General features: G+C 34.0%; 2 protein-coding genes across 2 annotated transcripts in view; one reads left to right on the forward strand and one right to left on the reverse strand.

Moving 5' to 3' along the window:
- The first annotated feature begins 2587 nt into the window (after positions 1–2587).
- On the forward strand, positions 2588–5593 carry LOC132560888 (sex peptide receptor-like). Its single transcript, XM_060225589.1, has 2 exons — positions 2588–2652; positions 4457–5593. The coding sequence occupies exon 2, from the start codon at positions 4508–4510 to the stop codon at positions 5591–5593; it is 1086 nt and encodes a 361-aa protein (XP_060081572.1). The 5' UTR covers positions 2588–2652; positions 4457–4507.
- A 4635-nt stretch (positions 5594–10228) lies between these two features.
- Positions 10229–12316, reverse strand: part of LOC132560889 (uncharacterized) — a 55633-nt gene continuing 53545 nt past the window's right edge. The window contains exons 13-16 of the mRNA XM_060225590.1: positions 12003–12096; positions 11200–11327; positions 10629–10792; positions 10229–10364 (exon numbers count right to left, since the gene is read on the reverse strand). Of these exons, the coding sequence (XP_060081573.1) occupies positions 10229–10364; positions 10629–10792; positions 11200–11327; positions 12003–12096 (522 nt within the window). The remainder of the gene's footprint in view (positions 10365–10628; positions 10793–11199; positions 11328–12002; positions 12097–12316) is intronic.

Here is a 12316-nt window from a genome sequence, read left to right on the forward strand (position 1 = left end):
CATTTTTTACAGATGTTAACTTAATCGTGTTGAAGTTGGTGAGAAATCAGATATTTGAAATAAAATGTATGATTGAGAATCGTAAATAATGACTACGTCGTCATTCCACAATAACTTAAGATTTAATGACATTTGCACCAGCTGACCCTCAAAATATTAAGACATTTTTTTTTAATTTATCCAATGCATTTCTATTTTTGTGACTCATTAGAATTTGTAATTAGAAATAGATTAGTTGTTGTCTTCAAAGCAAAAAAAGGAGAGAAATCCAAACAAAAATAAAATTATTACAAAACCAATCGTTATTGGGAGTTGAATAACACCCATCCATTATGGTAGAATTATGTATCTATTGCTGAATTATCGAATACGATTTTGTTTAAAATTAGATGAAATAATTAGTGAATAAGTGATTGATTTTTTTAGGTATTACAATGTAACAATTTGAGAGAAACTTACATATATCGATCTCGGAACATATATCGATAATGAACCCTTTTCTCGAACATTATTTTTTTCAAATTCTATAAACCTTGTCAACTTTTTTTCATCTCCAAATTCTTCTATTAGATTAGATTACAGCTGTACCTCCCTTTGCGGTTATGCGTCCAAAAGGCAATTGAAAATGACGTCATCTCAATGGTGACGTCAATATACGCCAAATATCGCGTAAAGGTTCCTGAGAGATCGGAAGAGACAGAAAATCTGGGTTGTGCGTGAGATTTTTCGGTTTCTTGAAGGAAGAAAATTTGTCGAGGGAATCAGAGCGATCTCTATCAAGTCTGATTTACAGGTCTTAGGTCTAGTAAAGTAGGTTTGTAAATGATTATACATAGATCTAACAACCTTCTAAACACGTTCGAGCACATTTTGTACATCACACGTCTTCTCTTATCATATCTTCATTTAAAGAGCATTTTTTCCGAAATTTGTAAACATCACGAGTAATGTTTATAAAAATATCGGTTGCTTCTATAATCCTATTTTGAAAGGTTTTGGAAACCGTGAGAGACTGATGAAACACAAAACCACGTCATGGTTTACTTGCAAATTGGGTTTTTATCTCATAACTCATGTATAACCACCATATGAACCCCAGTTTCTCAAGCTAAATACAAACAAGTAGGTATTATACAGTAGGCGCTAAACAGAAGACACCTATCAGTAGATATAAAACAGTAGACACTAAGTAGATATAAAACAGTAGACACTAAGTAGATATAAAACAGTAGACACTAACTAGTAGACACTAGATAGGTATAAAACAGTAGACACTAAGTAGATATAAAACAGTAGACACTAACTAGGAGACACTAAGTAGATATAAAACAGTAGACACTAGATATATATAAAACAGTAGACACTAACTAGGAGACACTAAGTAGATATAAAACAGTAGACACTAAACAGTAGACACTAACTAGTAGACACTAACTAGTAGACACTAGATATATATAAAACAGTAGACACTAAGTAGACACTAAACAGTAGACACTTAGTAGATATAAAATAGTAGATACTAACTAGTAGACACTAAATAGATCTAAAATAGTAGACACTAACTAGGAGACACTAAGTAGATATAAAACAGTAGACACTTACTAGTAGACACTAAGTAGATATAAAACAGTAGACACATACTAGTAGACACTAAGTAGATATAAAACAGTAGACACTAACTAGAAGACACTAAGTAGATATAAAACAGTAGACACTAACTAGTAGACCCTAAATAGATATAAAACTTGTAACTAGTAGACATTAAGTAGATATAAAACAGTAGACACTAAGTAAATATAAAACAGTAGACATTAAGTAGATATAAAACAGTAGACATTAAGTAGATATAAAACAGTAGACACTAAGTAGATATAAAACAGTAGACACTTACCAATGTACGCGTATCAGAAGACACTTACTGATAGATGTTAATCAAAAGACACTTACCAGTAGACACGTACTGGTAAACAGCAAACAATATACACTTATCAGTAGACACTAAGTGGTAGACATTATACAGTATACACTAACTAGTAGACACTAAGTGGTAGACAATTAATAATATATACTAATCAGGCAACATTAGCTGGTAGTCACCAATGATTAGACTTAACACAGTGGTTGTGGTAGTAGAAATACATTCACCACATCATTTTATCTGACAAGTTGTTTCTTATTGATTTCGTGATAAGAAAACACTGAGATAAGTGGACGATGTAGTCCTTGATTTTCAATTCTGGTGGGTAGAAAACATAGATGACATGGTCAACAAATTTCTAGTTATTTAAAGAACAAATTCCTTCTGATAATCATTAGTGGTAATTGGGTTAAACGTCTGTAAATCTAGGAGAGATATTTGAAAATATGATCTGAAGTATGGTTTAATCAATAAAATACCAAAAACTGGACTGAAGTTTATTATTTGATGCTGCGAAAATATTGACGTAAAAGAGAACGTGAAAATTACATTAAAACGATAGAAATGCAAATTAATAATACATGAAATAAACACAGATACATGGCTTGGACTAAAGAGTTACCATGACGAAGATTCTGTGGTTATCATACATTACGATAAATTATGGTAATTTTACGGGATTGGAAATGGCGGCGTTTCACAAGCATCCGTGTCTGGATACATCTCGATTCTAGGTAAATATAGCTTATCGCAGACTTTATACTGTGGGGTTCAGTATCACTAGTTCATAGGAAAAGCCTTCCTTTAATATATCTAGCTTGGTTGTCCCGTGGAGAGGTCGATAACACACTACGTTACGTGTAAGTGACACGGTGCAGATCGATTGTAGTCATCCCTTTGTTTCGTATTTCAATTTCTAACTAATTTTGATTATTTGTAATATATCGGTGGATTTTGCTGTTAGGTTTGTGCTGTGTTATAGAATAAAAAATATTTCAGGAACAACATGGTTTTATATCCAAAGAAATTCAAGTTGAAATTATTTTCACCAAAATTATTGTGTAATAAGGGAGACAACTCCTATTAAACAAAATATGTTTTTTTCATAATATGCATAAATGATGATTTTTTTTTTATCATACTCCATCTGGTACATGCCCCAGAGTCATACAAATCGATAATTAATTTTATTATGCATCGAGATACCGCATACCGGTTTGTTATCGTTTCTATTTCGGTATAACTATCCAATTCTTTTTCCACCGACGTTAAATTACCATATGATAATAGTTGTGTATAGGAGGAAAAACCATATTTATCTGTCACTGCATATTTTAACTAACTTACCTGCATACAGATAGTCATACACGTCAAGTCTATTTCAAGATGGCTCAATTAGTTAATTGATAGGTAGTTATAATTTCTCTGTCTACATGTATATTCGTGATCGATGTGATGGTATTCCAATGTAAAGATTATGTTAATGACAGTAGTCTTTGTAATGGTGATATAATGTTATACCGACATGTTAGCCCGTAATTACCCATTTGCTTATCCCTATGTTTCCAAAATCCATTAAAAGTACTGCTTTCAATGCTTGTTTTGCTTTTAATATCCATTAGATTGAAAAAACTATATTGTGTAATGGTTTTGGTGCATATATTCTCTAATATTGTCGAGAGTGTTGGCCTTTATTTTTCTTCAAATCGCTCTCCAAGTATTGGTAAAATTGCCTTATATATTACCATTAAAAAGGATTACGAAAGAAAACTACTTTAAAAAGAAAATAGCAGGGGAGACAAAGTACTACTATCAGGTAAAGGAAATTTCACGATCGCAAAATTTCAGACTTGTTCTATATTTTATCAAGACATTCTGTCAAAGTCAAAACGTTTGCAGTGATTATAATTTAAACTTCGAGAGGTTGTAAGATAACTGATCAACTGTGTCACGTGACAGTTTGCGTTCCGTTGACTCAGTTTCTTTAGTACGGAGTAACACAATGCGATACATGTTTACAAAACATCAATATTTGTATTTAGTATGACCTTGACGATACATGTTATTTTGATTGTTATTTTTGAGATCCACATCAACATCTTGTAATGGTCATTTATTTTTTGAAGGTAGGAAGTTAGAAATTTGGAATATATATGATATTTGAAAAAAATAAAATCAACACGGCAAATGGATTCCGCTAATGTTTTCAGGCCTAACGGCCATCTTCAGGTGATGCATTTATTGATCAAATATCTTATCGATACACAAAGCGTTTTAAAGATACATCTATATATACATCGATATACCGATAAACGGTAATTTAGTACAGAAGGTATGAATTTAGAAATTTAGAATATATATATATTAATATATGTACAATACATATAGATACATATTAACAATGTGTATATCGTTTACTAGATTAAGTGATTACTGCGGATAAGGAATGACATGCAACAACGTGAAATATTTATACAAACAGGTATGTACATGCCTTCACATGCGCAACTGTTATTGCTGTTCTTGATTTCATTGCAGAACGACGAGAGGACTTTATACATCGAATCCCCAGCACGAAACACATTCAAAATGGAGGAAGCGGAAATGGGATTACCTCCCTTGATATATGATATTCCTCCTGTATTCAACACATCGCTGGCCCGGTCTCTGTACGGAGTGGCAGCGCCCATTATCGTCATCCTTACGTTTATAAATAACATCATGGTAGTCATCACGATGTACTCGGATCTCCCTAAAAAAGGATCAGCATCTCGAATACAGCACGCTGCTATCGCGTGTTGTAATTCTCTCGTCGGAATCGTCCAACTTCCGGTACACTTTTACTTATTTGCTGGACCGAATTTCCCGCCTTCCATATCGAAACCGTGGTGTGGGGTTTTCCGGATATTAGGCTTTGTACTTCCGCATATATTTCATACTATTTCCATGTGGCAGTTCATTGGTCTTTCAATACAGAGATATTTAGTGTTTAGATTTCCGTTTTCCTGTGTTTCTTGGTACAATATTGAAAACATGACAAGACTGGTTAAAGTCATATCCGGTGCTGGCGTTTTAGTAAACATTGTCAAATTATTTGACTTTGAATTAATTGATTTCGATGAAAGTATTGTAATGAATGGCACTGCATACTCTGTCGGGAAGATCTTAACGTGCAGGGCGAGGTATCGTTTTATCAATGGTGCGGACGTGTATGCCGCATTCTGTGACTGGTTTGTGGCACTTGTCGTCCATATAATCCCGTGTGCCATCCTCGTTATAGTGTATGTGCTGCTCATATCTGCCATTTGTAGAAACAATACAAGGCGTCAAAATTTGTCTAAAAACAGTAGGACTGGACGGCGCCAAGCGAAGAATCAAACAGTCAAAGAATGTAGTGTCCTGGTCATCTTAACGTTATGTCTGCTCGTTGAGATACCATCAGCAACCGTTCGCGTCAGACAAATTATTTCTGCTATACCTGACGTCACTTCCGGAGGAGGTGACGAGATTATCATCACTCATTTTTTCCTTCTATTGAGTTATTATTTCTATGTGTACATCTACCTCGTGATGAATCATGACTTTAGAAAGACTTTCTTGTCAATTGTGCGGAAATGGCGACCAATACAACAACGCGATGCCATTGAATTACGGGTGAGGACAAGACAGGTATGAGGACAATTTAATCCTACAGAAAACCATGATTGATGTTTGTAATTGTACAATACAATATAGACAAGGTGGTTCATGAATGTACAAGATCAGGCGCGGGAAGTATGAGGACGCGATGAATAAACGTCACGAGGGAAGTATGAGGACGCTATGTATAAAACGTGACGAGGGAAGTATGAGGGTACAATATACAAATCATGGCGAGGGAAGTAAGGGGTTACCGTGTACAAGAAATGATCGGAAAGCTGGAGATGTTTGAGGGTGTGATGTATATGAAATGAAGAGAGATGAATGAGGGATGAGAGATCATTTGTTTGACTATGATATCAAATGGTACACATAGAGTATCTAATTAAAATGACGTATAAAATTAATTTTCTATCAATTTACAAATATTTTCATATTCATAGAAAGTTACATTAAAAGTTGAATCATTAATATATTTAATTTTTGTTTTTATTGTTGTCCGTTAAATTCATTTGTCTGTATTGTAAAGTTGGTGTTTGTAACAATGATGTCCGTGATATAGAACAGAAGATGTCAGTTTTATGTGTAACAATGATGTCCGTGATATAATACAGATGATGACCGTGATATATTACAGATGATGTCAGTTTTATGTGATGATGACCAGTTTTATGTGTAACAATGATATATTACAGATGATGTCAGTTTTATGTGTAACAATGATGTCCGTGATGTCAGTTTTAGTAACAATGATGTCCGTGATATATTACAGATGATGTCAGTTTTATGTGTAACAATGATGTCCGTGATATAGAACAGATGATGTCAGTTTTATGTGTAACAATGATGTCCGTGATATAGAACAGATGATGTCAGTTTTATGTGTAACAATGATGTCCGTGATATAGAAGAGATGATGTCAGTTTTATGTGTAACAATGATGTCCGTGATATAGAACAGATGATGTCAGTTTTATGTGTAACAATGATGTCGTGATATAGAACAGATGATGTCAGTTTTATGTGTAACAATGATGTCCGTGATATATTACAGATGATGTCAGTTTTATGTGTAACAATGATGTCCGTGATATATTACAGATGATGTCAGTTTTATGTGTAACAATGATGTCCGTGATATAGAAGAGATGATGTCAGTTTTATGTGTAACAATGATGTCCGTGATATAATACAGATGATGTCAGTTTTATGTGTAACAATGATGTGCGTGATATAGAACAGATGATGTCAGTTTTATGTGTAACAATGATGTCCGTGATATAGAAGAGATGATGTCAGTTTTATGTGTAACAATGATGTCCGTGATATATTACAGATGATGTCAGTTTTATGTGTAACAATGATGTCCGTGATATATTACAGATGATGTCAGTTTTATGTGTAACAATGATGTCCGTGATATAGAACAGATGATGTCAGTTTTATGTGTAACAATGATGTCCGATGTCCGTGATATAGTTTTATACAGATGATGTCAGTTTTATGTGTAACAATGATGTCAGTTTTATGTGTAACAATGATATATTACAGATGATGTCAGTTTTATGTGTAACAATGATGTCCGTGATATAGTACAGATGATGTCAGTTTTATGTGTAACAATGATGTGCGTGATATATTACAGATGATGTCAGTTTTATGTGTAACAATGATGTCCGTGATATAATACAGTGATATATGTGTAACATGTCCGTGATATATTACAGATGATGTCAGTTTTATGTGTAACAATGATGTCCGTGATATATTACAGATGATGTCAGTTTTATGTGTAACAATGATGTCCGTGATATAATACAGATGATGTCAGTTTTATGTGTAACAATGATGTCCGTGATATATTACAGATAATGTCAGTTTTATGTGTAACAATGATGTCCGTGATATAGAACAGATGATGTCAGTTTTATGTGTAACAATGATGTCCGTGATATATTACAGATGATGTCAGTTTTATGTGTAACAATGATGTCCGTGATATATTACAGATGATGTCAGTTTTATGTGTAACAATGATGTCCGTGATATATTACAGATGATGTCAGTTTTATGTGTAACAATGATGTCCGTGATATAGTACAGATGATGTCAGTTTTATGTGTAACAATGATGTCCGTGATATAGTACAGATGATGTCAGTTTTATGTGTAACAATGATGTCCGTGATATAGTACAGATGATGTCAGTTTTATGTGTAACAATGATAACAATGATGTCCGTGATATAACAATGATGTCAGTGATATATAATACAGATGATGTCAGTTTTATGTGTAACAATGATGTCCGTGATATAGAAGAGATGATGTCAGTTTTATGTGTAACAATGATGTCCGTGATATATTACAGATGGTGTCAGTTTTATGTGTAACAATGATGTCCGTGATATATTACAGATGGTGTCAGTTTTATGTGTAACAATAATGTCCGTGATATATTACAGATGATACCAGTTTTATTTGTAACAATGATGTCCATGATATAGTACAGATGGTGTCAGTTTTGGGTAGGTTCTATAGACTGTTAAACTGAATAGTAAATGATTTTTCTATTGATTTATTATATCTTTATTCTTTTGAATAAATTGTACTGTTGAAATAAACTGTTGTGTTATTGTTCCAGTTCATTTTCCTAAATGAAATAATGAAGTCTTGAGTAAACCGAATATTGGCTCACAATTTGTGGTATGCGAAAAATCACCGACACCCCGTTGGTAATTCAGATTAACTGATAACTAATGGGTTCACTTGGCCTTGATCTCTGGTAAAAACGTTGGGCTTTCCCTCCCGTTTTAAACCTACAATCAGCAAGGAAGGTTGCCTTGACAACCATTTAAACAATCGGATAGAATATACAGCGTCGTATTTGCGACTATGATTCAATATTTTGCTTTTTTTCATAGAAAAACGATTGTCTCAAATTGCTGCTTGTGGTATTTATCTCGAGCTCTTGGTGCTAAAGTTAATGAGAGAACAGTATCACAAGAAATAAAAATGAGGAACACTTGTTGGTATTATGATAATGTACATTTAATCTCACGACAGTTAAGTCTGTTGAAGCATCACTATCTATCACAGTTAGGCTTGTAATGATAAATATAGGTAGTGAAATATATATGAAGTGAACATATGTAAAAGGCAGTTTGAATGATAGACATTTAAAAATATTGTAAAATTGCAAGTAGTCATTTAAGATCTACAAAGATATATATAGACATATATATCAACATAGATATACAGTTGAAATGTTATTTAAACAAATATAACTAAAATATTTATTTAAATATTTATGTTACGTAGAAAATGGCATATACATAAAAAATTAAGAGAATATTACAAATAACCTATCTTTGTTTCCGTTTAAACTATAATTATGTTCATCTGAAATAAATATCCTGGGATATCACCGAAATGAATTTGGAAATATATAGCTGTGATAAGTATTACATTTAATTTATTGTAATGATGGGGAGATAACTCTGTATATTTGAATCAACAAAGGGAAGACAACCATCTACCCCTTTTATATAATATACATATGGTCTTCCTTGTATGTTAAGTACACAGCCGAAGGGAGACAACTATGTATTCTTTTAATATCTTACTAATGTAAACAAAGCCAACAGGAAAAACAAGTAGTCTCCAGTAAATGGATTCATTTCCCCATAATTGACGGTCACATGATGCAGGCATTTATGTATTGTATACGTTATGTATGATAGTAGTGAGAGAAAACTTCCATTTTTTCAGCAGTTATAATCTACAACATTGTTCAGTGACACATCAGCTGTCTTTTGTATTTATAATCAATAAGAATACAGGTATACATGTTTGAACTTAGCTGTAAATCATTCTGACATCGTTTAAAACTCTGCGGTAATGTTGATATCTTAGTAACTTGACTCTAAACTCCTACGTGTAATTTATTGATAAACTTATTGATATCCAGCTGTTTTTCTGTACATGTATAAAATACATATCATTAATTAAGCTGACACCATTCCATTGACACGTGGAACATGGAGTTGATATCCAGATGTATTTTCCCCAAGATAAATCGCGACGAGTTATACTGTGGGAAGTACAAATTGGTTTCACTTAGTTCCTAAGTCGAGCTTTAAGTCTCTTGTCTTTACTCGTTTGATGACCGTAGACTTTTAAGATGTCCTCCGCTCTTGTAAGGATGTTCAACACAATTGTTGCGGTTATCATGGTTGTTAAGATGTACAGCATTTCTGCTGGCATGTGCGGCCATCGTATAATGTAGTCCATCCCTGTCGACTAGTAATTTTGCAAACTAAAAGTAAGAAAAATAAAAAAGATACCCTACTTTAGACGTTGGTCAGTAAACCTGACGTTCATATGTCACCATCCCAAGCTAAATCGCCTGCTGATAAGGACACAGAGTATGCATTATTAACGCGGAGACAAGGATTGACCGACCAACAGCTAAGCTACAGCAGCAGTAGTATTGCCATATTGACCAGGATTGACAAATCAACAGATGAGCTGTAACAGCAGTGTCATTGCCAGTATTGACTTATCATCGGCTAAAGATCCAGCAGTAGTATCATTGCCCTAGAAACCAGGATTAAACAACAACTGAGCTGTAGCAGTAGAATTTTTGTCATAGAAACATGGATTAACCAATTATCAGCTGAGCTGCAGCAATAGTTTCTTTATTCCTGGACTGACATTAACTCCTTGCATCTTCCACCTGAGAGCCCCGAAATCTGCACACTCAATCTTCTCTTTCATGTAATCTGGCATATCTACCGTCTCTTGAGTTCTGTAACACCAAGTTTTAAGAAAAATGACAGGAACTCGAATCGGGTCATAGCTCTGAATTAAATTACTGCAATTATATGTAAAAGACACACAAATAAAAAATGCCAGTACCAGTTTGAGAGTAGTTATTTAAGCCCTTTTGAATACTTGTATTAAAGACGTTCTGCTATGCTTTACATGCAAATGTTTAGATATTGCACGCTGAAAGGTGTACAATGCTGTGTACAACACAGACTCTGGGTAAAGTAAACAGACCAAAACTTACACAAACTCCGGGTACATCAGGCGTTCTGCCAGAGCAGATAAAGCTGAAAATAAGACCAGATCAATCTCAGCATCAGGGGAGAAGTCCATGTGGTCTACAAGCATGGTGAAGTGGTCATCTGTTAAGGTGTTGACCAGAACGTCCATCAGAGACTTTCGCAGGTCCTGCATCAAAAGCAAATGAATTTCAAATATCTTATGTATTTGTTTTTTCTCAGTGAAAAAATATGCATATGTGAATAGAATCATAAAAAATATGAACAAAATAAGATCTACACGTAGACTCCTGAAAAAGTACATTGAGAACATGATCAGGTGTTCCGGAAGAATCAGCATCTTCTGCTTCATCGACGAAACGACAATCGCTATGCAAATCTTTGTCAACCCAAGCAAATAATGTCACGTTCCCAAATGAGAAGAAGAAATATAACCACTGAAGTAACAGGCAAACTAACGAGAATCAAACATGTCCAGATTAATTAATCAGTGTGATGCTTTTATCCATGACAGGACCACACAAAAGTGATCTCTAGGACAGAATAAAGACCAATTATCTGTCTGACAGTACCCACCTTGAACGGGATCACATATACGTTCCTCTCCTTCTGTTTTGCATTTCTTCTGAACACATCTGAATATAGTTTCTGTCGTCTCTTTGTAATTTTACAGAATTCTCTGATATATTCCTGGGTTGTCATAGCTACAAAAGAAGAAATATCATGACTTAGCACTCCAAAAATTTATATTTCAGCTGATAGGTACCAAACAACCAAACATCATTTTTTGGGTCAAGGCAAGCAAACCGATAAGTTGTTTCTGCATTTAATGGCATTTGATGCTTTCTTTGTTGAATTAAGAATGTTATTATTTTAGAGTCAAAATCAGAGATAATAGTTTCTAGAGACATGTAATAAACTAAGGGACTAACACATCACATATGACGTAATGAACCCAGGGACTAACGCATCACTCATGACACAAAATCAAGAGGATACAACTGGATTTTACTAGACCTTGCCTATTAATCCTGTAACTTAAACTTGAGTTTTCTCAGCCAATTATATGACGTTATCCGTAATTAGCCAATTAATAACTTCAACTTCAGATCGTTTCATGATACTGAGGCCTGGGACCTTTCCGAAACATGGCAATGAAAACAATAATGCTAACATTAAACCATATGAATGCCATGAAGCCTCAGACACACACATTGGTAAACTATTAGTGACGATACACAAAATTAAAGAAATATCAAATGATAAGGTACCAGATCTAGCAAAGCAGTTTTTAATAATTGTCTTACTAGAAACCCAAGAATCTTATGTGTATTGCAAATCACACTTTCGTGTTCGTTGTAACATGAATATTGACATACTTTCTAAGACCCTCATATCCATTGGAAGCTCAAATCGGCTGGACTGCTGAGACAATGCCAAACGACCAGTTACCCATGCTGCTTTTTGCTGTTTCTGAATAAAAAATTATATTTTATATAATAAACACGTCAACATTATCATAATTCAAATTCAAATTCAATAAAACCAGGACAAAGCATGAACAAAATAAAGACTTACACGGAGACTCCAGTAAAAACAAAAGGGGAATGAGATCAGGAACCGTATTCACGAAACCGTTCTCATGCTCAAGCATGAATTTTGTGCTCAAGTCTTATATCTTGTTTCAGTTAAA

Source organism: Ylistrum balloti, unplaced genomic scaffold (assembly GCF_031769215.1).
Source record: "Ylistrum balloti isolate Yb309-2 unplaced genomic scaffold, AGI_CSIRO_Ybal_v1 Utg371128, whole genome shotgun sequence".
Classification (NCBI taxonomy): Eukaryota; Metazoa; Mollusca; class Bivalvia; order Pectinida; family Pectinidae; genus Ylistrum; species Ylistrum balloti.